The sequence below is a fragment of the Heterodontus francisci genome, chromosome 17 (assembly GCF_036365525.1).
Source record: "Heterodontus francisci isolate sHetFra1 chromosome 17, sHetFra1.hap1, whole genome shotgun sequence".
NCBI lineage: Eukaryota > Metazoa > Chordata > Chondrichthyes > Heterodontiformes > Heterodontidae > Heterodontus > Heterodontus francisci.
Genome location: NC_090387.1, coordinates 1,877,960 through 1,904,747, shown reverse-complemented (window position 1 = coordinate 1,904,747; position 26,788 = coordinate 1,877,960). Strand labels below are relative to the sequence as shown.

General features: G+C 46.9%; 1 protein-coding gene across 24 annotated transcripts in view; it reads right to left on the bottom strand.

Moving 5' to 3' along the window:
* The window catches only part of cbfa2t3 (CBFA2/RUNX1 partner transcriptional co-repressor 3), a 194,863-nt gene that overhangs the window by 56,227 nt on the left and 111,848 nt on the right, over window positions 1-26,788 (bottom strand). For all 24 annotated transcript variants that reach the window (XM_068048969.1, XM_068048964.1, XM_068048966.1 and 21 more), the window contains 3 exons: window positions 7,568-7,703; window positions 3,871-3,939; window positions 1,689-1,879 (listed from right to left, as the gene is read on the bottom strand). In XM_068048969.1, coding sequence (XP_067905070.1) covers window positions 1,689-1,879; window positions 3,871-3,939; window positions 7,568-7,703 — 396 coding nt within the window. The remainder of the gene's footprint in view (window positions 1-1,688; window positions 1,880-3,870; window positions 3,940-7,567; window positions 7,704-26,788) is intronic.

Below are 26,788 nucleotides of genomic sequence, written 5' to 3'. Positions count from 1 at the left end.
AGGAAACCCACACAGACACAGGGAGAACTTGCAAACTCCGCACAGGCAGTACCCAGAACTGAACCTGGGTCGCTGGAGCTGTGAGGCTGCGGTGCTAACACTGCGCCACTGTGCCGCCCACCGGGATGGGTGGGGGGGGGGGGGGACACGCGGGGGGGCAGGAGGAGCCGACGGGGAACATGGGGGGGACCATGGGGGGGGGGATGGGGGAGGATCACAGGGGAGGAATACGGGGGGAGCACGGGGAGGGAACACAGGGGAGAACCGGGGGGGGTGAACACAGTGGAGAGCATGGTGGGGGAGACACACGGGGGAGGAGGCGGGCACGGAGGGAGGGACACGGTTCGGTGGGGGGACACGGGGCTGGAGGACGGGGGCATCACGGGGTAGGAATACGGAGGGGGGATGAACACGGTGGAGAGCACAGTGGGAGGAACATGGGGGGGAGAAACATGGGGGGGGGGGAGAAACACAGTGGGGAACACGGGGGGGGGGGGGGGGAATACAGGGCAGGGGAAACACACAGAGGGGGAGACACACAGAGAGGGAGGGAGACACCAAAACAGGGAGAGAGAGACAGACAGAGAGGGAGGGAGAGTGATCATGATCACTACTGACAGATGGACATCTATCTGGAATACTCCGCATCACTACAACAAGTGTGTGGGCAAACATTAACTACTTTTGCAAGAAAAATGCCAGGTATCTCACTAAATCAATGTCCAACATAGTGATGAGCAAGTAAGTCAATAAATTAATCTTCTCATTTAAAACTTCTTCACAAAAATGCACGTTTGTTGTTGCTCTGATTAATAGTAAGTATTTAATACCTTTATCTTTCCTAAATTGTTTCATCGACCCTCCACATAAGACAAAAATTGTAATATGGCCCCTCATGCGAAAAGTTTGGACAACCCTAAAGTAGAGGGAGCTTTACTCAGTATCTAACCCAATGCTGTACCTGTCCTGGGGGTATTTGATGGGACCGTGTAGAGGGAGCTTTACTCTGTATCTAACCCTCATTTTTTTTCCCAAGGTGGCCTTTATTCCCCAGGCCACTTTTATATATTTTATGTCGAGGGGGCCTTTATTCCTCAGGCCCTCTGTATCTAACCCCGTGCTGTACCTGTCCTGGGAGTGTTTGATGGGGACAGTGTAGAGGGAGCTTTACTCTGTATCTAACCCTGTGCTGTACCTGTCCTGGGAGTGTTTGATGGGGACAGTGTAGAGGGAGCTTTACTCTGTATCTAACCCCATTTTCTTTTCCTCTTTTTTTTTTTGGAGGCATTTATACCCCAGGCCCCTTTTATGTATTTTATGTCAAGGGGGCCTTTATTCCTCAGGCCCCCTTATATACATTTTATCAAATAACATTATTAAAAAATAACACAAAACTCAAATTAAAATGCCATACTCGGCGTCAATTATGCACTCCAGTCCCTGCGGTGCCCCCCGGTCTCAGAAGTGTATCTAACCCCATTTTTCTTTTTTTGGGGGGGACACTGTACAGGGATCTTTACTCTGTATCTAACCTGAGGTCCCACCCAAGTGGAATGTTCCATTGAAATGAAATTAAGGAGCACAAAGATTCACCAAAGAAAGGAAAGGAAAGTTTTCATCTAAAACCATGAAATTAATTTGCCCCTCTGTCCCTCCTCCTACTCTGGAGATAGGAGCCAGGCTCTCACCTCACCGGAGTCCTCCTGTTTGTTGATGGTGGACCGCATGTCCTCAGAAACCTGCCGCTTTGCATCAGTCAGTGCACGCTCCATCTTCGCTCGTTCAGCTGTGATCATCTCGTGGGCCTTGTACTCCGCCTCCAATACGGCTTTCTTTAGCTCCATCATGGCCTGTCGCTTTACTTCATTCACCGCCTCTTCTGGAGGGAGGGACAAAGGGGAAGATAAAAAGATATCAGAGTATGTCTGGAGCTTTACTCGGGTTTGGTTTTAGAGACTTGCACAGGGTGGTCAGTGCTGCATTTCAGGCAGGATCTGAAACATTGTCATTGTGAAACCCAGAGACCCAGTGTCATTGTAGCCAGATACTCAGGCTGATATTTAGAATCTCCTGAGTACTATTCCCATTCCCCTTAACTAATTAGATCATTTTGAAGGCTTTCCTCACGTGCCAAGAATCAGCAGCGTGAAGGTCCAGTACAGGAAGCCTCCAAGATCAGTAAAGATGAGTGATTCAGCTCCTCAAACCTACTCTGCTGTAGACTGCCATCATTACTGCTATACGATGGTATGAATCAGGCTGGACTGCAAACCATCTGAGCTGCCAGTTCATTGTATTTCATACCCCAGGTTGAGCATGTTGTTCAGTGGGGCCAATGATGTGATGCTGAATGCCACATCTCTAACTCACTGTAAGCACTCCAGAATCTTGAGCACAAAAATCTCGGCCGACATTCCAGTGTAGTACTAAGGGAGTCCTACACTGTCAGAGGTGCTGACCGATGTGCACTGCAGCAACTCGCTGAGGTTCCTTCAACAACACATTCCAAACCCGCAGCCTCTACCATCTAGAAGAACAAGGACTGCAGACACGTGGGAGCATCACTATCTGCAAATTCCCCTCCAAGAAACATACCATCCTGACTTGGAACTTCATCTCTGTTCTTTCACTGTCGCTGGGTCAAAATTCTGGAACTCCCTCCCGAACAGACTGTGGGATTACTACCCCACATGGACTGCAGGGGTTCAAGAAGGCAGCTCACCACCACCTTCTCAAGGGCAATTAAGGATGGGCGACAAATGCTGGCCTTGCCGGCAATGCTCACATCCCATGAAATAATAAAAAAACGACTGTTTCCTGTCACTCGGCCAACTTTGCATCCATGCTGTCACTGTCCCTTTTATTTCATGGGCATCATCTTTGCTGACAAGCACTTTATCAAATGCCTTTTGGAAGTCCATGTACACCACATCATCCACATTACCCTCATCAACCCTCTGTTACTTCATCAAAAAAACTCAATCAAGTTAGTTAATCATGATTTGCCTTGAACAAATCCATGCTGGTTTTCCTTAATCAATATACATTTGTCCAAAGATTTGCTATTGTTGTCCTGGATTATCATTTCTAAAAGCTTTCCTACCACCAAGGTTAAACTGACTGGCCTGTAGTTGCTGGGTTTATCTTTACATCCGTTTTTGAACAAGGGTGTAACATTTTCAATTCTAGAGTCCTCTGGCAGCACCCCTGTATATAAGGAGGATTGGAAGATTATGGCCAGTGCCTCTGCAATTTCTACCCTTATTTCCCTCAGTATCCTCAGATGCATCTCATCCGGTCCTCGTGAATTATCAACTTTAAGTACTGCCAGCCTTTCCAGTACCTCCTATTTATCAATTTTCAGCTCATCTAGTGTCTCAATGACCTCCTCTTTCTTGGTAAAGACATGCAAGGTGTGCATTTAGTAGCTCAGCCATACCCACTCCCTCCATGCATCCATCATTGGCCCCACCCCTCCTCTTATTACCCTTTCAATAATTATATGCCTGTAGAAGGCTCTAGATTCCCTTTTATGTTAGCTGCCAGTATCTTCTCATACTCAGTGACTACATTTCATAAAGTACTTCATTGGCTGTGAAGAATTCTGAGGACATGAAAGGCACTATAGAAATGCACCTCTATTTCTTTCAATTTCATTTAATTCTCTCTAGGACTGCCTGCCTCACTACCACAGCATCCTGTTACCCTTTAATGTAAGGGCCAAGAAGCCCATTCACTGAGTAGCAGTGGGTGAGATAGCTCCCTTTAAACATAGGGCACTCAATGGCAGAGTGGAGGGTCAGACACCTCATCCTGAGGGAGGGTGGGGGTTGGGGTCCACGTTTACAAATTAACTGTAGTGCAACCTACCAGCTTTTTTCCAGATCTCCTCCCGTGTGTATCCCTGTGCTGGTCTCCGCAGCATCTCTCCATGTATTTCTGAAAACACAAAACAAAAACCCTTTAGTGGCAGCTGCACATATGCCATTCTCAACACCACATTTTTGTCCATTGTTGGGATGTAGGGATAGTTGGCACACCAACAGTGCAATTAGGAAGGGAGTTCCAGGATTTTGACCCAGCGACAGTGAAGGAACGGCGATATAGTTCCAAGTCAGGATGGTTTGTGACTTGGAGGGGAACTTGCAGGTGGTGATGTTCCCATGCATCTGCTGCCCTTGTCCTTCTAGGTGGTAGAGGTCGCAGGTTTGGAAGGTGCTGTTGAAGGAGCCGCAGCGAGTTGCTGCAGTGTATCTTGTAGATGGTACACACTGCTGCCACTCTGCGTCAGTGGTGGAGGAAGTGAATGTTGAAGGTTGTGGATGGGGTGCCAATCAAGCGGCCTGCTTTCTCCTGGACGTTGTTGAGCTTCTTGAGTGTTGTTGGAGCTGCACTCATCCAGGCAAGTGGAGAGTATTCCATCACATTCCTAACTTGTGTCTTGTAGATGGTGGACAGTCTTTTGGGAGTCAGGAGGTGAGTTACTCACCACAGAATTCCCAGCCTCTGACCTGCTCTTGTGACCGTAGTATTTATATGACTGGTCCAGTTAAGTTTCTAGTCAATGGTAACCCCCAGGATGTTGATAGTGGGAGATTCAGCGATGGTAATGCCATTGAATGTCAAGGGGAGATGATCAGATTCTCTCTTGTTGGAGATGGTCACTGCCTGCCACTTGTGTGGCATGAATGTTCCTTGCTACTTAACAGTCCAAGCCTGAATGTTGTCCAGGTCTTGCTGCATGTGGACACAGACTGCTTCAGTAACTGAGAAGTTTTGAATGGTGCTGAGCACTGCAATCATAAGCGAACATCCCCACTTCTGACTTTATGTTGGAAGGAAGGTCATTGATGAAGCAGCTGAAGATGGCTGGACCTAGGAAACTACCCTGAGGAACTCCTCAGCAATGTCCTGGGGTTGAGATGATTGGCCTCCAATAACCACAACCATCTTCCTTTGCACTAGGTATGACTCCAAGCAGTGGACAGTTTTTCCCTTGATTCCCATTGACTTCAATTTTGCCAGGGCTCCTTGATGTCAAGGGCAGTCACTCTCATCTCACCTCTGGAATTCAGCTCTTTTGTCCATGTGTGGACCAAGACTGTAATGCAGTCTGGAGCTGAATGACCCTGGCAGAACCCAAATTGAGCATCGGTGAGCAGGTTATTGATGAGTAAGTGCTGCTTGATAGCGCTGTCAACGATACCTTTCATCACTTTTCTGATGATTGAGAGTAGACTGATGGGACTGTAATGGCCGAATGGATTTGTCCTGCTTTTTGTGGACAGGACATACCTGGGCAATTTTCCACATTGTCAGGTAGAGCCAGTGTTGTAGCTGTACTGGAACAGCTTGGCTAGGGATGAATCTAGTTCTGAAGCAGACGTCTTCAGTACTACAGCCGGAATGTTGTCAGGGCCCACAGACTTTGCTGTATCCAGTCCACCAGCACAAGTTCAGACCCCTGCAAAGCACCAAGGTCAGGGTCAAACAGGCACTACTGAGGGTGTCCCAAGGTTCATTAGTGCCACAGAGCTGCAATGTAACCAGCCCATGAATCGCAAAGGCATATTCTACACATACAAACTCTCTTTGGTCCATGTCCTTCAGTGTTTTGTTCAAAGCTTTCACTCCAGGCAGTTTTAGAATATTTCTATCTCTATTTGGGTGGCCATTCTGTGGGCAGTGGTAGGAGAGTTTGGGGCAATGCGATTGACGATGTGGAAGATTGGGACAAGAGCCATTAGCCCTTTGTACCTGTTCTGCCATCAATTAGATCAGGGCTGAGCTGGGGAGCAGTGTGTACAGAGGGTGGGAGCAGCTTGAATGGGACGGGGAGGGTTGAACCACTGAGTGATGGTGACAGAGGATAGAATGGGGATTGGGAGTTCAGAGCAGCCTGATTAGGGCGCTGCTTCTCACAGGAATATGGGATCCACTGCCGTTGCTTTTCACTGGGATACAGGATCCACAGGGGCTGCCTTTCACTGGGATACAGGATCCACAGGGGCTGCTTTTCACTGGGATACAGGATCCACAGGCGCTGCTTTTCACTGGGATACAGGATCCACAGGGGCTGCTTTTCACTGGGATACAGGATCCACAGGGGCTGCTTTTCACTGGGATACAGGATCCACAGGGGCTGCTTTTCACTGGGATACAGGATCCACAGGGGCTGCTTTTCACTGGGATACAGGATCCACAGGGGCTGCTTTTCACTGGGATACAGGATCCACAGGGGCTGCTTTTCACTGGGATACAGGATCCACAGGCGCTGCTTTTCACTGGGATACAGGATCCACAGGGGCTGCTTTTCACTGGGATACAGGATCCACAGGGGCTGCTTTTCACTGGGATACAGGATCCACAGGCGTTGCTTTTCACTGGGATACAGGATCCACAGGGGCTGCTTTTCACTGGGATACAGGATCCACAGGTGCTGCTTTTCACTGGGATACAGGATCCACAGGCGCTGCTTTTCACTGGGATACAGGATCCACAGGCGCTGCTTTTCACTGGGATACAGGATCCACAGGGGCTGCTTTTCACTGGGATACAGGATCCACAGGCGCTGCTTTTCACTGGGATACAGGATCCACAGGTGCTGCTTTTCACTGGGATACAGGATCCACAGGCGCTGCTTTTCACTGGGATACAGGATCCACAGACGCTGCTTTTCACTGGGATACAGGATCCACAGGGGCTGTTTTTCACTGGGATACAGGATCCACAGGGGCTGCTTTTCACTGGGATACAGGATCCACAGGGGCTGCTTTTCACTGGGATACAGGATCCACAGGCGCTGCTTTTCACTGGGATACAGGATCCACAGGCGCTGCTTTTCACTGGGATACAGGATCCACAGACACTGCTTTTCACTGGGATACAGGATCCACAGGGGCTGCTTTTCACTGGGATACAGGATCCACAGGGGCTGCTTTTCACTGGGATACAGGATCCACAGGGGCTGCCTTTCACTGGGATACAGGATCCACAGGGGCTGCTTTTCACTGGGATACAGGATCCACAGACTCTGCTTTTCACTGGGATACAGGATCCACAGACGCTGCTTTTCACTGGGATACAGGATCCACAGACGCTGCTTTTCACTGGGATACAGGATCCACAGACGCTGCTTTTCACTGGGATACAGGATCCACAGGCGCTGGCTTGCACTGGGGAATGGTAGGGAGGGAAAGGCACGATGAAGAGAGGGATAGAGGGAAGGGAAAAGTGAGGCAGGGAGAGCAAAGACTGTGAGGGAGCGATTCACTAAGAGGCAGGGACAGTGATCATGTGAGTGAAAATAAACATTTGCTTTTTCCACCTCGGACACATAATTTAGAAATAGATATTGGAGTTCAAACCCCATCTGATTTTCTGCATCAATGTAAAGTTCACTTTACATTACTGTACAAAATCAACTGCAAAGGGAGAATCTTATAGAGTTGTGATTGTGACAGAGATTTCAGTCCTGGTCGACAGGACATTACTGCACACGGACCAGGAACTAGTTGGGGGCCTTCTAGGCTGGAGGAGTTCTGAAGAGGCTGCATGCAGTTCCCACCTTTTCTCATATCATCAACATCACTATAGCAATGGTTCCAGTGATGAAGTTCTTCCCGGTCAGCTTCCTGGCAACGCCGCAGTACAGTCAGTGAGCGCCGAGTTTTCTCCACCATATCCATTATACAGTTCAGGAGCTGAGGGGAAAGGCAGATAGAGGCTGAGCAGCAGGAGGATGGCAGTATAACAAAACAAACCCTGTGTTCATACAGCACTTTCATGTCCTCAGCATATCACAAAGCACCAAGGAATTATTCTGAAGTGTAAACACTGTTATATGGATAACAGAGCTGCTAATATGTTCACAACAAAGTCCCACAAATAGCAATATGATGAAAGACTAATTAATCTGTTGAGTACAGTGCAATGTGCTTTACTGTAATGCACTCCGGTGCAATATCTTGCATTATAGTGCAGTATTTCTTTTCTTTTGGGCCTCCTTATCTCGAGAGACAATGGATACGCGCCTGGAGGTGGTCAGTGGTTTGTGAAGCAGCGCCTGGAGTGGCTATAAAGGCCAATTCTAGAGTGACAGGCTCTTCCACAGGTGCTGCAGAGAAATTTGTTTGTCGGGGCTGTTACACAGTTGGCTCCCCCCTTGCGCCTCTGTCTTTTTTCCTGCCAACTACTAAGTCTCTTCGACTCGCCACATTTTAGCGCTGTCTTTATGGCTGCCCGCCAGCTCTGGCGAACGCTGGCAACTGACTCCCATGACTTGTGATCAATGTCACAGGATTTCATGTCGCGTTTGCAGACGTCTTTAAAGCGGAGACGTGGACGGCCGGTGGGTCTGATACCAGTGGCGAGCTCGCTGTACAATGTGTCTTTGGGGATCCTGCCATCTTCCATGTAAATCACATGGCCAAGCCATCTCAAGCGCCGCTGACTCAGTAGTGTGTACAAGCTGGGGATGTTGGCCGCCTCGAGGACTTCTGTGTTGGAGATACGGTCCTGCCACCTGATGCCAAGTATTCTCCGGAGGCAGCGAAGATGGAATGAATTGAGACGTCGCTCTTGGCTGGCATACGTTGTCCAGGCCTCGCTGCCATAGAGCAAGGTACTGAGGACACAGGCCTGATACACTCGGACTTTTGTGTTCCGTGTCAGTGCGCCATTTTCCCACATTCTCTTGGCCAGTCTGGACATAGCAGTGGAAGCCTTACCCATGCGCTTGTTGATTTCTGCATCTCGAGACAGGTTACTGGTGATAGTTGAGCCTAGGTAGGTGAACTCTTGAACCACTTCCAGAGCGTGGTCGCCAATATTGATGGATGGAGCATTTCTGACGTCCTGCCCCATGATGTTCGTTTTCTTGAGGCTGATGGTTAGGCCAAATTCATTGCAGGCAGCTGCAAACCTGTCGGTGAGACTCTGCAGGCACTCTTCAGTGTGAGATGTTAAAGCAGCATCGTCAGCAAAGAGGAGTTCCCTGATGAGGACTTTCCGTACTTTGGACTTCACTCTTAGACGGGCAAGGTTGAACAACCTGCCCCCTGATCTTGTGTGGAGGAAAATTCCTTCTTCAGAGGACTTGAACGCATGTGAAAGCAGCAGGGAGAAGAAAATCCCAAAAAGTGTGGGTGCGAGAACACAGCCCTGTTTCACGCCACTCAGGATAGGAAAGGGCTCTGATGAGGAGCCACCATGTTGAATTGTGCCTTTCATATTGTCATGGAATAAGGTGATGATACTTAGTAGCTTTGGTGGACATCCGATCTTTTCTAGTAGTCTGAAGAGACCACGTCTGCTGACGAGGTCAAAGGCTTTGGTGAGATCAATGAAAGCAATGTAGAGGGGCATCTGTTGTTCTCCTGTATCTGACGAAGGGAGAACAGCATGTCAACGGTCGATCTCTCTGCACGAAAGCCACACTGTGCCTCAGGGTAGACGCGCTCGGCCAGCTTCTGGAGCCTGTTCAGAGCGACTCGAGCAAAGACTTTCCCCACTATGCTGAGCAGGGAGATTCCATGGTAGTTGTTGCAGTCACCGCGGTCACCTTTGTTTTTATAGAGGGTGATGATATTGGCATCGCGCATGTCCTGTGGTACTGCTCCCTCGTCCCAGCACAGGCAAAGCAGTTCATGTAGTGCTGAGAGTATAGCAGGCTTGGCACTCTTGATTATTTCAGGGGTAATGCTGTCCTTCCCAGGGGCTTTTCCGCTGGCTAGAGAATCAATGGCATCACTGAGTTCCGATTTGGTTGGCTGTATGTCCAGCTCATCCATGACTGGTAGAGGTAGATCACGTCGTTGGCACCAGCTGGACCTCATTGTCACAAGGCGAGCCGCCTTAAACAGTGTTCAAATCACACGCAGCTTCCACAGTGCGGACTGCGACACCGACCACTCCCTGGTGTGCAGCAAGGTTAGATGCAGACCAAAGAAGTTGCATCATTCCAAGCAGAAGGGCCACCCGCGCATCATCACGAGCAGAATTTCTCACCCACAGCTGTTACAAAAATTTCTAAATTTACTTGTAACAGCCCTTCAAAACATTCCCACAGGGGATGCTGAGACCAAGTGGGCCCACATCAGAGACGCCATCTATGAGTCAGCTTTGACCACCTACGGCAAAAGTGCGAAGAGAAATGCAGACTGGTTTCAATCTCATAATGAAGAGCTGGAACCTGTCATAGCCGCTAAGCGCATTGCACTGTTGAACTACAAGAAAGCCCCCAGCGATTTAACATCCGCAGCACTTAAAGCAGCCAGAAGCACTGCACAAAGAACAGCCAGGCGCTGCGCAAACGACTACTGGCAACACCTATGCAGTCATATTCAGCTGGCCTCAGACACCGGAAACACCAGAGGAATGTATGATGGCATGAAGAGAGCTCTTGGGCCAACCATCAAGAAGATCGCCCCCCTCAAATCTAAATCGGGGGACATAATCACTGACCAACGCAAACAGATGGACCGCTGGGTTGAGCACTACCTAGAACTGTACTCCAGGGAGAATGCTGTCACTGAGACTACCCTCAATGCAGCCCAGTCTCTACCAGTCATGGATGAGCTGGACATAGTGCAGTATACTATCAAGGTATGGTGCTTAATACAGAACACAGCACAGTGCAGTAGTGTAGTGTGTTTGATTACAGTGCAGTGTAATGTAATACAGGATAACAGTGCAATGCAGGACAGTATAATGTAATACAGTACAGTGTAATGTTCTGTAATGCAATGGAGCTCAAAGAGCATTGGAATAGTTGAGTGGAGGTATGGCATGAATGAGGGTTTCAGCATCTGACGGGATGAGGAGGGTGGAGACAGGTGATATTCAGAATCACAGAATCGTTACAGTGCAGAAGGAGGCCATTTGGCCCATTGTGTCCACACTGGCTCACTGGAAGAGCAATTCACTCAGTTCCGTTCCCCTGCCTTCTCCCCATTCAAGAGTGAACGATACAGTAAATGGAAAAGTCCTGGGGAAAATTGATGTACAGAGAGATTTGGGTGTTCAGGTCCATTGTTCCCTGAAGGTGGCAACGCAGGTCAATAGAGTGGTCAAGAAGGCATACGGCATAGTTTCCTTCATCGGACGGGGTATTGAGTACAAGGGCTGGCAGGTCATGTTACAGTTGTATAAGACTTTGGTTCGGCCACATTTGGAATACTGCGTGCAGTTCTGGTTGCCACATTACCAAAAGGATGTAGATGCTTTGGAGAGGGTGCAGAGGAGGTTCACCAGGATGTTGCCTGGTATGGAGGGCGCTAGCTATGAAGAGAGGTTGAGCAAATTAGGATTATTTTCATTAGAAAGACGGAGGTTGAGGGGGGACCTGATTGAGGTGTACAAAATCATGAGAGGTATAGACAAGGTGGATAGCAAGAAGCTTTTTCCCCAGAGTGGGGGATTCAATTACTAGGGGTCACGAGTTCAAAGTGAGAAGGGAAAAGTTTAGGGGGGGATATGCGTGGAAAGTTCTTTACGCAGAGGGTGGTGGGTGCCTGGAACGCGTTGCCAGCGGAGGTGGTAGACGCGGGCACGATAGCGTCTTTTAAGATGTATCTAGACAGATACATGAATGGGCAGGAAGCAAAAAGATACAGACCCTTAGAAAATAGGCAACATATTTAGATAGAGGATCTGGATCGGCGCAGACTTGGAGGGCCGAAGGGCCTGTTCCTGTGCTGTAATTTTCTTTGTTCTTGTTCGATAACCCTGCACATTCTTTCTTTTCATATAACGTCTAATTTCCTTTTGAATGCTTCAATTGAACCTGCCTCCACCACGTTCTCAGGCAGTGCATTCCAGACCTTAACCACTCGCTGTTTGATAAAGTTTTTCCTCATGTCACTTTTGATTCTCTTACCAAATACTTTAAATCTGTGCCCTCTCGTTCTCGATCCTTTCATGAGTGGGAACAGTTTCTCTCTATCTACTCTGTCCAGACCCCTCATGATTTTGAATACCTCTATCAAATCACCTCTCAGCCTTCTCTTCTCCAAGGAAAACAGTCCCATCTTCTCCAATCTATCTCCATAACTGAAATTCCTCATCCCTGGAACCATTCTCATGAATCTTTTCTCTACTCTCTCCAATGCCCTCACATCTTTCCTGAAGTGTGGTGCGCAGAACTGGATGCAATACTCCAGCTGAGGCTGAACTTTATTCTATATTGTGTCTCCATGTTCTTCCTACCAAAATGAATCACTTCACATTTCTCCGCATTGAACTTCATCTGCCACCTGTCTGTCCATTCCACCAACTTGTCTATGTCCTTTTGCAGTTCTACACAATCCTCCTCACAGTTCACAATGCTTCCAAATTTCATATTACATGCAAACTTTGAAATTGTGCCCTGTACACCAAGGTCTAGGTCATTAACATATATCAGGAAAAGCAACATTGATCCCTGGTAACTCCACGACAAACCTTCCTCCAGCCCGAAAAACATCCGTTAACCACTACACCACTCCATTAATCACACCGCAGGCTCAGACTCCACAGGCAGGAAGGGAATGGGTGACCACCAGGCAGAGCAAGAGGACTAGGCAGGCAGTGCAGGAATCTCCTGTGGCTATTCCCCTGCAAAACAGATATACTGCTTTGCATACTGTTTGGGGGAATGGCCTCTCAGGGGAAAGCAGCAACAGCCCAATTTGTTGCACCACGGTTGGCTCTGCTGCACGGAGAGGAGTAAAAAGTGTGGGAATGCAATAGTTATAGGGGATTCAATTGTAAGGGGAGTAGATAGACGTTTCTGTGGCCACAAACGAGACTCCAGGATGGTATGTTGCCTCCCTGGTGCTAGGGTCAAGGATGTCTCAGAGCGGTTACAGGACATTCTGAAGGGGGAGGGTGAACAGCCAGTGGTCGCGGTACATATTGGTACAAACGACACAGGTAAAAAAAAGGATGAGGTCCTAAAAGCAGAATATAGGGAGCTAGGAAGTAAGTTGAAAAGTAGGACCTCAAAGATAGTGATCTCAGGATTACTACCAGTGGCACGTCCTAGTCACAGTAGAAATAGCAGGATATATCGGATGAATACGTGGCTGAAAAGATGGTGTGAGGGGGAGGGTTTTAGATTCCTGGGACATTGGGACTGGTTCTGGGGGAGGTGGGACCAGTACAAACTTGATGGGTTATACCTAGGCAGGACTGGGACTGATGTCCTAGGGGGAGTATTTGCAGGAGTGATTGGGGAGGGTTTAAACTAAAATGGCAGGGGGATGGGAACCTTTGCAAGGAGTCAGAGGAGGGGGGAATCAAAGACAAGAACAAAAGACAGTAAGGGGAATAAGAAAAGTGATGGGCAGAGAAATAAAGGGCCAGAATCAAACAGGGACACAGTGAAAAATAGTGGGAAGGGGACAAGTAATGTTAAAAAGACAAGCCTTAAGGCTTTGTGCCTTAACGCGCGGAGCATTCGCAATAAAGTGGATGAATTAATGGCGCAAATAGATGTAAACGGGTATGATATAGTCGGGATTACGGACACATGGCTGCAAGGTGACCAGGGATGGGAAATGAACATCCAGGGATATTCAATATTTAGGAAGGACAGACAAAAAGCAAAAAGCGGTGGAGATGCATTGCTGGTTAAAGAGGAAATTAACACAATAGTGAGGAAGGATATTAGCTCTGACAATGTGGAATCTGTATGGGTAGAGCTGAGAAACACTAAGGGACAAAAAACATTAGTGGGGATTGTATATAGACCCCCAACTGTAGTGGTGATGTTGGGAATGGCATTAAACAAGAAATTAGAGAAGCATGCAACAAAGGAACATCTGTAATTATGGGTGATGTTAATCTGCATATAGATTGGGCAAATCAAATTAATCACAATACCGTAGAGTAGGATTTCATGGAGTGTATACGGGATGGTTTTCTGGACCAATACGTTGAGGAACCAACTAGAGAACAGGCCATCCTAGACTGGGTATTGTGTAATGAGAGAGGAATAATTGACAATCTAGTGGTGCGAGACCCCTTGGGGACGAGTGACCATAATATGATAGAATTCTTCATCAAGATGGAGAGTGACGTAGTTGATTCTGAGACAAGGGTCCTGAATCTTAATATAGGAAACAACGAAGGGGTGAGGGGCGAGTTGGCTATGGTGGATTGGGAAACGTTACTTCAAGGGATGACAGTGGATAGGCAATGGCAAATATTCAAAGAGTGCATAGATGAACTGCAACAATTGTTTATTCCTGTCTGGCACAAAAGTAAAACGGGAAAGGTAGCCAAACCATGGCTTACAAGGGAAATCCGAGATAGCATTAGATCCAAGGAAGAGGCATACATATTCACCAGAACAAAACAACAGACCTGAGGATTGGGAGCAGTTTAGAATTCAGCAAAGGATGACCAAGGGATTGATTAAGAAGGGGAAAATAGAGTACGAGAGTAAGCTTGCGGGGAACATAAAAATTGACTGTAAAAGTTTCTATAGGTATGTGAAGAGAAAAAGATTGGTGAAGACAAATGTAGATCCCTTACAGTCAGAAACAGGGGAATTTATTATCATAGAGTCATAGAGTCAGAGTCGTACAGTATAGAAACAGGCCCTTCAGCCAACCGCGTCCATGCCATAATGTCTATCTATACTAATCCCACCTGCCTGCATTATGGGGAACAAAGAAATGGCTGACCAACTAAATGCATACTTTGGTTCTGTCTTCACAAAGGACAGAAATATCATACCAGAAATGTTGGGGAACACAGGGTTTAGTGAGAGGGAGGAACTGAAAGAAATCAGTCTGAATAGAGAAACGGTGTTGGGGAAATTGATGGGATTGAAGGCCGATAAATCCCCAGGGCCTGATAATCGACATCCCAGAGTACTTAAGGAGTTGGCCCTAGAAATAGTGGATGCATTGGTGGTCATCTTCCAAGATTGTATAGACTCTGGAACAGGTCCTACAGATTGGAGGGTAGCTAATGTAACCCCACTATTTAAAAAGGGAGGTAGAGAAAACGCAGGGAATTATAGACCAGTCAGCCTGACGTCGGTACGGGGGAAAATTCTAGAGTCCATTATCAAAGATTTTATAGCAGAGCACTTAGAGAACAGTGATAGAATCGGGCAGAGTCAGCATGGATTTACGAAAGGGAAATCATGCTTGACAAATCTACTAGAATTCTTCGAGGATGTAACTAGTAGAGTTGATGAGGGGGAGCCAGTGGATGTGGTTTATTTGGACTTTCAGAAGGCTTTCGACAAAGTCCCACATAAGAGATTAGCGTGTAAAATTAAAGCGCATGGGATTGGGGATAGTGTATTGCGATGGATAGAAAATTGGTTGGCAGACAGGAAACAAAGAGTAGGAATAAACGGGTCTTTTTCCGAATGGCAGGCAGTGACTAGTGGGGTACCGCAGGGATCGGTGCTCGGACCCCAGCTATTCACAATATATATGAATGATTTAGATGAGGGAACTAAATGTAATATCTCCAAATTTGCAGAACACACAAAACTGGGTGGGAGGGTAAGTTGTGAGGAGGATGCAGAGAGGCTTCAGGGTGATTTGGACAGGTTGAGTGAGTGGGCAAATGCATGGCAGATGCAGTATAATGTGGATAAATGTGAGGTTATCCACTTTGGTAGCAAAAATAGGAAGGCAGATTATTATCTGAATGGCTATAAACTCAGAGAGGGGAATAAGCAACGAGACCTGGGTGTTCTCGTACACCAGTCGTTGAAGGTAAGCATGCAGGTGCAACAGGTGGTAAAAAAGGCAAATGATATGTAGGCCTTCATAGCCAGAGGACTGAAGTACAGGAGCAGGGATGTCTTGCTGCAATCATACAGGGCCTTGGTGAGGCCACACCTGGAATATTGTGTGGAGTTTTGGTCTCCTTATCTGACGAAGGATGTTCTTGCTATGGAGGGAATGCAGCGAAGGTTTACCAGACTGATTCCTGGGATGGCGGGACGGACGTATGAGGAGAGATTGAGTCGGCTGGAATTATATTCGCTGGAGTTCAGAAGAGTGAGGGGGATCTCATAGAAACCTATAAAATTCTAACAGGACTTGACAGGATAGATGCAGGAAGGATGTTCCCGATGGTGGGGCAGTCCAGAACCAGGGGTCGTAGTCTAAGGATACAGGGTAAACCTTTCAGGATTGAGATGAGGAGAAATTTCTTCACCCAGAGAGTGGTGAGCCTGTGGAATTCGCTGCCACAGAAAGCAGTTGAGGCCAAAACATTGTATGTTTTCAAGAAGGAGTTAGATATAGCTCTTGTGGTGAAAGGGATCAAAGAATATGGGGGGAAAGCGGGAACTGGTTACTGAGTTGGATGATCGGCCATGATCATAATGAATGGTGGAGCAGGCTCGAAGGGCCGAATGGCCTACTCCTGCTCCTATTTTCTATGTTTCTATGTTACTCTTTGTTTCCTGTCACTTAGCCAATTTTGTATCCATGTTGCTACTGTCCCTTGTATTCCACGAGCTATATCTTTGCTCACAAGTCTCTTGTGTGGCACAGTATCAAACGCCTTTTGAAAGTCCACGTACAGCACATCAATCGCATTGTTCTCATCCACACTCTGTTACATCCTCAAAAAACTTCAGCAAGTTAGTTAAACATGATTTTCCCTTAAGAAATCCATGCTGGCTTTCCTTAATTAACCCACTTTTGACCACGTGACTATTGATTTTGTCCCAAATTATTTTTTCTAGAAGTTTTCCCACCACCGAAGTTAAACTGACTGGTCTGTAGTTGCTGGACTTATCTGTACACCCTTTTTTGAACAAGGGTATAACATTTGCAATTCTCCAGTTCTCTGGCACAACCCCAGAGTCTATGGAAGACTGAAAAACTATGTTCAGTGCCTTTGCTATTTCCACCTTCACTTCCCTCAGTATCCTTGGATGCATCTCATCTGGCCCTGGTGCTTTATCCACTTTAAGTTCAGAGAGCCTATCTAATACTTTCTCTTTATCAAATTTAAACCCCTCTAGTGTCTGACTTATCTCCTCTTTCAACATTGCCTGGGTTGCATTTTCTTCCTTGGTAAAGACAGATGCAAAGTATTCATTTAATACCTCAGCTATGCCCTCTGCTTCCATGTGTAAATCCACTTTCTGGTCCCTAATCAACCCCACTCCTCCTTTTACCATCCTTTTACTATTTATATGCCTATAGAAAACTTTGGGATTTCCGTTATTGCTAGTTGCCAGTCTCTTTTCATGCTCTCTCTTTGCTTCTTCACTTCCCCTCTGGACCTTCTATATTCAGCCTGGTTCTTAATCGTATTTTCTACCTGGCATCTGACAAATGGAAAGCAGTCTCGATGGGCCATATGGTCTATTTCTGCTCCTATTTCTTGTATTTCTTTTGTTTTTCTTCTTTAAATTAATCTCCACATCTTTTGTCATCTAGGGAGCTCTGGAGTTGTTTGCTCTACTTTTCCCCTTCGAGGGAACATACCTTGACTGTGCCCGAACTAGCTCCTCTTTGAAGGTAGCCCATTGTTCAGCTACTGGTTTTCCTGCCAGCTTTTAACTCCAATTTATTCGCCCCAGCTCCATTCTTACCCCATTGAACTTGGCCTTTCCCCAGTTAATTAATCTTACCCTGGATTGCTCTATGTTCTTTTCTGTAGTCAGCCTAAACCTTATGATACAATGATCACTATCCCCTAAATGCTCTCCTACTGATACTTGATCCACTTGTCCACCTCATTCCCAAGAACCAGGTCTAGCAGTGCCTCCTTTCTCATTGGACTAGAAACATACTGTCTAGCCAAATTGATTCTGTCCTCGACCCCTCTGTGACATCCTTTTTCTCCAGCACTGCAATGCTCTCCTTAATCAATACTGCCACTCCTCCCCCTTTTTTCCCTTTCCTATCTTTCCGGAACACCTTGTATCCAGGAATATTTAACACCTAGTCCTGACCTTCTTTGAGCCAGGTCTCTGTTATAGCCGCAACACCGTATTTCCACAGGGCAATCTGCGCTTGTACCTCACCATCTTATTAACCACACTTTGTGCATTCACATACATGCACATTAACCCTGGTTCAGACTTTATTACTTTCTCCATTACTCTGACCCCACCTAATTACGTAATATTCCCTACTCGAGTGCTATCTATCTCCCCCGGTATTCTGTGCTCCTTGGTATTCCTCTCTGATACTTGTTCCTGGTTCCCACACCCCTGACAAGTTACCAGTTTTGCTTCCCTCCAATTTGAGCTCCCTCTCAGGTTCCCATCTCCCTGACAATTTAGTTTAAACCCTCCCCAACAGCACTAGCAAATCTCCCTGTTAGCATAATCAACCCAGTCCTGCTAAGATGCAATCCGTCCATCTTGTACAGGTCCCACCTGCCCCAGAACCAGTCCCAATATGTCAGAAATCTGATGCCCTCCCTCCTACACCAGTTCTCCAGCCACGTGTTCAATCGCTCAATTCTTCTATTCTTATGCTCACTTGCACGTGGGACTGGGAGTAATCCTGAGAGTACTGCTTTTGAGGTCCTGCTTTTTAATCCCCTTCCTAGCTCCATAAAATCTGCTTTCAGGACCTCTCCCTCTTCCTACCAATGTCATTGGTACCAATATGGACCACGACCTCTGGCTGTTTACCCTCCCCCAGAAGAATGTCCTGCAGCCTCTCCGTGACATCCTTGACCTTGACACCAGGGCGACAACACACCATCCTGGAGTCATGTTTACTGCTGCAGAAATGCCTGTCTGTTCCCCTAACTAACGAATCCCCTATCACTACAGCTCTTCCACTCCGCTTCCTCCTCTCCTGTGCAGCTGAGCCAACTGTGGTGCCACAAAGTTGGCTCTGACTGCACTCCTCTGAGGAACCATCACCCTCATCAGTATCCAAAACGGAGAACCAAATAGCGAGTGAGATCATATCAGGCAACTCCTGCACTACCTGCCTGGTTCTTAGACTGCCTGGTGGTCACCAATTCCCTATCTGCCTGCATGCTCCGAACATAGAGTCATCGAGTCATAGAGTTATACAGCAAGAAACAGGCCCTTTGGCCCATCGTGTCTGTGTTGGCCATACAGCACCCAACTATTCTAATCCCATATTCCTGCACTTGGCCCGTAGCCTGTATGCTATGGCATTTCAAGTGCTCATCTAAATACTTCTTAAATGTTGTGAGGGTTTCTGCCTCTACCACATCTTCAGGCAGTGCGTTCCAGATTCCTCAAATCCCCTCTAAACCTCCTGCCCCTTACCCTAAATCTATGCCCCCTGGTTATTGACACCTCCGCTAAGGGAAAAAGTTTCTTCCTATCTAACCTATCAATGCCCCTCATAATCTTGTACATCTCAAACATGTCCCCCCTCTGCCTTCTCTGCTCTAAGGAAAACAACCCTAGCCTTTTCAGTCTCTCTTAATAGCTGAAATGCTCCAGCCCAGGCAACATCCTGGTGAATCTCCTCTGCACTCTCTCCAGTGCAATCACATCCTTCCTACAGTGTGGTGATCAGAACTGTACACAGTACTCCAGCTGTGGCCTAACTAGCATTTTATATAGCTCCATCATAACCTCCCTGCTCTTATATTCTATGCCTCGGCTAATAAAGGCAAGTATCCCATATGCCTTCCTATCCACCTTATCTACCTGTGCTGCTGCCTTCAGTGATCTATGGACATGTACACCAAGGTCCTTCTAACCTTCGGTACTTCCTAGGGTCCTATCACCCATTGTATATTCCCTTGCCTTGTTAGTCCTCCCAAAATGTATTACCTCACACTTTTCAGGATTAAATTCCATTTTCCACAGCTCCGCCCATCTTAGCAACCAATCCGTATCTCCCTGTAATCTAAGGATTTCCTCCTCAATATTTACAACACCACCAATTTTCGTGTCATCTGCGAACTTACTGATCATACCTCCTATATTCACGTCTAAATCATTAATGTACACTACAAACAGCAAGGGTCACAGCACCGATCCCTGTGGTACACCACTGGTCACAGGCTTCCAATCGCAAAATCAGCCCTCGACCATCACCCTCTGCCTCCTGCCACTGAGCCAATTTTGGATCCAATTTGCCAAATTGCCCTGGATCCCATGGGCTCTGACTTTCTTAACTAATCTCCCATGTGGGACCTTATCAAAAGCCTTACTGAAATCCATGTATAATACATCTACTGCTTTACCCTCATCGACACATCTCGTCACCTCCTCGAGAAATTCAATCAAGTTTGTTAGACACGATCTCCCCCTGACAAAGCCATGCTGACTATCACTGATTAATCCCTGCTTCTCCAAGTGGAGATTAATCCTGTCCCTCAGAATTTTTTCCAATATTTTCCCAACCACTGATGTTAGACTCACCGGACTGTAATTACCTGGTTTATCCCTGCTACCCTTCTTGAATAATGGCACCAAATTCACTGTCTTCCAGTCCTCTGATACCTCTCCTGTGGCCAGAGAGGATTTCAAAATTTGTGTCAAAGCCCCTGCTATCTCCTCCCTTGCCTCACATAACAGCCTGGGATGCATCTCATCTGGGCCTGGGGATTTATCCACTTTTAAACCCGCTAAAACAGTTAATATTTCCTCCCTTTAAATGCTAATTTGTTCAAATATATCACAATCCCTCTCCCTGATCTCTACACCTATATCGGCCTTCTCCATAGTGAACAGCGATGAAAAGTAATCATTTAAAACCTCACCTATATCCTCTGGCTCCACACACTGATTGCCACTTTGGTCCCTAATGGGCCTTACTCTTTCCCTGGTTATCCTCTTACCCTGAATATACTCATAAAACACCTTGGGATTTTCCTTTATCTTGCCCGCCAGTTTTTTTTTCATGTCCTCTCTTCGCTCTCCTAATTACTTTAAGTGCCACCCTACACTTTCTATACTCCTCTAGCGCCTCCGCTGTTTTCAGCGCTTGGTATCTGCTGTAAGCCTCCTTTTTTTTCCTGATCCAATCCTCTATATCCCTTGTCATCCAGGGTTCCCTGGGCCCGTTAGTCCTACCCTTCACCTTAACGGGAACATGTTGGCTCTGAATTCTCACACTATTTCCTCTTTGAATGCCTCCCACTGATGTGATGTAGACTTTCCTACAAGTAGCTGCTCCCAGTCCACTTTGGCCAGATCCTGTTTATCAAATTGAAATCGGCCTTCCCCCAATTCAGTACCTTTATTTCTGGTCCATCTTTGTCCTTTTCCATATCTACCTTAAATCTTACAGAGTTATGGTCACTATCCCCGAAATGCTCCCCCACTGACACGTCTAACACTTGACTGGCTTCATTCCCTAGGATTAGGTCCAGTACTGCCCCTTCCCTTGTAGGACTTTCTACATAATAATATAAAAGCAAAATACTACAGATGCTGGAAATCTGAAATAAAAACAAGAAATACTGGAACCACTCAGCAGGTCTGGCAGCATCTGTGGAAAGAGAAGCAGAGTTAACGTTTCTGGTCAGAACCGAAGAAGGGTCTCTGACCCGAAACGTTAACAGGACTTTCTACATACTGGCTCAAAAGCTCTCCTGGATGCATTTTAAGAATTCTGCCCCTTTTAAGCCTTTTGCACTAAGATTATCCCAGTTACTATTGGGGAAGTTGAAATCACCTACTATTATTACCCTATTATTTTTACACTTCTCAGAGATTTGCCTACATATCTGCTCCTCTATCTCTTCCTGACTGTTTGGAGGCCTGTAGTACACTCCCAGCCAAGTGATTGCCCCCTTTTTGTTTTTAAGTTCTACCTAAATGGCCTAATTTGAGGAACCTTCTAAGATGTCATCCCTCCTTACTGCAGTAATTGACTCCTTGATCAACAGTGCAATGCCACCTCCTCTTTTATCCCCTCCCCTGTCGCGCCTGAAGATGCTATATCCTGGAATATTAAGTTGCCAGTCCTGCCCCTCCCTCAACCATGTCTCTGTGATAGCAATAATATCATAATCCCATGTGCTAATCAACACCCTCAATTCATCTGCCTTACTAGTAAGACTCCTTGCATGGAAATAAGAACAAAGAACAAAGAACAGTACAGCACAGGAACAGGCCATTCGGCCCTCCAAGCCTGCACCGATCTTGATGCAATCCAACCTTGCATTTTTCCCTTGTGCCTTACCAGGTCTATATTTGCGCTGCCTTCCAGGCAGACTCACTTTCTATTCTATATTACCTCCTGCTGTACCTCCACTCTGTATCCCATCCCCCTGACAAATTAGTTTAACCCCCCCCCAACAGGACTAGCAAATCTCCCAGCAAGGATGCTTGTCCCATTCCGGTTCAGGTGCAACCCGTCCAACAGGTCCCACCTTTGCCAGAAACAGACCCAGTGATCCAGGAAACTAAAGCCCTCCCTCTTGCACCATCTCCTCAGCCATGCATTCATCTGCTCTATCCTCCTATTTCTAAACTCACTACCACGTGGCACCAGGAGTAATCCAGAGATTACAACCTTCGAGGTCCTGCTTTTTAATCTGCTACCTAGCTCCCTAAATTCTTGTTGCAGGACCTCATCCCTTTTTCTACCTATGTCATTGGTACCAATATGGACCACGACCTCTGGCTGCTCACCCTCCCCCTTCAGAATGTCATGCAGCCGCTCTGTGACATCCTTGACCCTAGCAGCAGGGAGGCAACATACCATCCTGGAGTCACGTTTGCGGCCACAGAAACGCCTATATGTACCCCTTACGATAGAATCCCCTATCACTATAGCTCTTCCTCTTCTTTTTCTCCCCTGCTGTGCAGCAGAGCCATCCTTGGTGCCATGGACCTGGCTGTTGCTGCTTTCCCCTGGGAGTTCATCCCCCCCAACAGTATCAAAAGCGGTATATCTGTTTGAGAGGGGATGGCCACAGGGCACTCCTGCACTACCTGCCTGCACCTACTACTCCATCAGGTGGTCACCCATCCCTTTTCTGCCTATACTGCAATTACCTGCAGTGTGACCACCTCACTAAACATGCTATCCACGACGTCCTCAGCATCGCGGATGCTCCACAGTGAATACACCCGCAGTTCTAGCTCCATAATGCGGGTAGTCAGTAGATGCAGATGGATACACTTCCTACACACATGGTCATCAGGGACACTGGAAGCATCCTGATTTCCAACAAAGCGCAGGAGGAGCAGACCACCGGGCTGAGCTCTCCTGCCATGACTTACCTTTAGATCAATTTAGTTACTCCCTGTCAAAAGTACTAATTACACTAGAGGTCTTGTTCTACTCCAAACACTACCCAGAACAATTGAAAGTCCTTCATAAATTACTCTAATTTAAGTCGTACTACTCACCTTATCAAAGAACAAAGAACAGTACAGCACAGGAACAGGCCATTCGGCCCTCCAAGCCTACGACGATCTTGATGCCTGCCTAAACTAAAACCTTCTGCACTTCCGGGGACCGTATCCCTCTATTCCCATCCTATTCATGAATTTGTCAAGATGCCTCTTAAACGTCTCTAGGGTACCTGCTTCCACCACCTCCCCCGGCAGCAAGTTCCAGGCACTCACCACCCTCTGTGTAAAGAACTTGCCTCGCACATCCCCTCTAAACTTTGCCCCTGTCACCTTAAACCTATGTCCCCTAGTAACTGACTCTTCCACCCTGGGAAAAAGCTTCTGACTATCCACTCTGTCCATGCCGCTTATAACTTTGTAAACCTCTATCATGTCGCCCCTCCACCTCCGTCGTTCCAGTGAAAACAATCCGAGTTTATCCAACCTCTCCTCATAGCTAATGCCCTACAGACCAGGCAACATCCTGGTAAACCTCTTCTGTACCCTCTCCAAAGCCTCCACGTCCTTCTGGTAGTGTGGCGACCAGAATTGCACGCAATATTCTAAGTGTGACCTAACTAAAGTTCTGTACAGCTGCAGCAAGACTTGCCAATTTTTATACTCTATGCCCCGAACGATGAAGGCAAGCATGCCGTATGCCTTCTTGACTACCTTATCCACCTGCGTTGCCACTTTCAGTGACCTGTGGACCTGTACGCCCAGATCTCTCTGCCTGTCAATACTCCTAAGGGTTCTGTCATTTACTGTATACTTCCCACCTGCATTAGATCTTCCAAAATGCATTACCTCACATTTGTCTGGATTAAACTCCATTTGCCATTTCTCCGCCCAAGTTTCCAACCGATCTATATCCTGCTGTATCCTCTGACAATCCTCATCACTATCCGCAACTCCACCAACCTTTGTGTCGTCCGCAAACTTACTAATCAAACCAGCTACATTTTCCTCCAAATCATTTATATATACTACAAAGAGCAAAGGTCCCAGCACTGATCCCTGCGGAACACCACTAGCCACAGCCCTCCATTCAGAAAAGCACCCTTCCACTGCTACCCTCTCTGTCTTCTATGACCGAGCCAGTTCTGTATCCATTATTAGATTAGATTAGAACATTACAGCGCAGTACAGGCCCTTCGGCCCTCGATGTTGCGCCGACCATCTGACCTACACTATTCCATTTTCATCCATATGTCTATCCAATGACCACTTAAATGCCCTTAAAGTTGGCGAGTCTACTACTGTTGCAGGCAGGGCGTTCCACGCCCCTACTACTCTCTGCGTAAAGAAACTACCTCTGACATCTGTCCTATATCTTTCACCCCTCAACTTAAAGCTATGTCCCCTCGTGTTTGCCATCATCATCCGAGGAAAAAGACTCTCACTATCCACCCTATCTAACCCTCTGATTATCTTGTATGTCTCTATTAAGTCACCTCTCCTCCTCCTTCTCTCTAACGAAAACAACCCCAAGTCCCTCAGCCTTTCCTCGTAAGACCTTCCTTCCATACCAGGCAACATCCTAGTAAATCTCCTCTGCACCCTTTCCAAAGCTTCCACATCCTTCCTATAATGCGGTGACCAGAACTGCACGCAATACTCAAGGTGCGACCTCACCAGAGTTTTGTACAGCTGCATCATGACCTCGTGGCTCCGAAACTCGATCCCCCTACTAATAAAAGCTAACACACCATATCCCTTCTTAACAGCCCTATTAACCTGGGTAGCAACTTTCAGGGATTTATGTACCTGGACACCAAGATCTCTCTGCTCATCTACACTACCAAGAATCTTCCCATTAGCCCAGTACTCTGCATTGCTGTTACTCCTTCCAAAGTGAATCACCTCACACTTCTCCGCATTAAACTCCATTTGCCATCTCTCAGCCCAGCTCTGCAGCCTATCTATGTCCCTCTGTACCCTACAACACCCTTCGACACTATCCACAACTCCACCGACCTTCGTGTCATCCGCAAATTTACTAACCCACCCTTCTACACCCTCATCCAGGTCATTTATAAAAATGACAAACAGCAGTGGCCCCAAAACAGAACCTTGCGGTACACCACTAGTAACTAAACTCCAGGATGAACATTTGCCATCAACCACCACCCTCTGTCTTCTTTCAGCTAGCCAATTTCTGATCCAAAGCTCTAAATCACCTTCAACCCCATACTTCCGTATTTTCTGCAATAGCCTACCGTGGGGAACCTTATCAAACGCCTTACTGAAATCCATATACACCACATCCACGGCTTTACCCTCATCCACCTGTTTGGTCACCTTCTCGAAAAACTCAATAAGGTTTGTGAGGCACGACCTACCTTTCACAAAACCGTGCTGACTATCGCAAATGAACTTATTCTTTTCAAGATGATTATAAATCCTATCTCTTGTAACCCTTTCCAACATTTTACCCACAACCGAAGTAAGGCTCACAGGTCTATAATTACCAGGGCTGTCTCTACTCCCCTTCTTGAACAAGGGGACAACATGTGCTATCCTCCAGTCCTCCGGCACTACTCCTGTTGACAATGACGACATAAAGATCAACAACAACGGCTCTTGCCAGCTCACCTCTGATCCCGTGTGACTTCACCTTTTGTACCAGTTTGCCATGAGGGACCTTGTCAAAGGCTTTACTGAAGTCCATACAGATAACATCCACTGCCCTTCCTTCATCAATCATCTTAGTCACTTCCTCAAAAAACTCAATCAAATTAGTGAGACACAACCTCCCCTTCACAAAACCATGCTGCCTCTTGCTAATAAGTCCATTTGTTTCCAAATAGGAGTAAATACTGTCTCGAAGAATCCTCTCTAATAATTTCCCTACCACTGACTTAAGGCTCACCGGCCTATAATTTCCTGGATTATCCTTGCTACCCTTCTTAAACAAAGGAACAACATTGGCTATTCTCCAGTCCTCTGGGACCTCAACTGTGGCCAATGAGGATGCAAAGATTTCTGTCAAGGCCCCAGCAATTTCCTCCCTTGCCTCCCTCAGTATTCTGGGGTAGATCCCATCAGGCCCTGGGGACTTATCTACCTTAATGCTTTGCAAGACACCCAACACCTTCTCCTTTTTGATAATGAGATGACTGAGACTTCCCTAGCTCATCATCCACCAAGTCCTTCTCCTTGGTGAATACTGATGCAAAGTACTCATTTAATACCTCGCCCATTTCCTCTGGCTCCACACATAGATTCCCTTCTCTGTCCTTGAGTGGGCCAACCCTTTCCCTGGTTACCCTCTTGTTCTTTATATACGTATAAAAAGCCCTGGGATTTTCCTTAATCCTGTTTACCAATGACTTTTCATGACCCCTTTTAGCCCTCCTAACTCCTTGCTTAAGTTCCTTCCTACTGTCTTTATATTCCTCAAGGGATTCGTCTGTTCCTAGCCTTCCAGCCCTTACGAATGCTTCCTTTTTCTTTTTGACGGGTCTCACAATATCCCGCGATATCCAAGATTCCCGAAACTTGCCAAACTTATCCTTC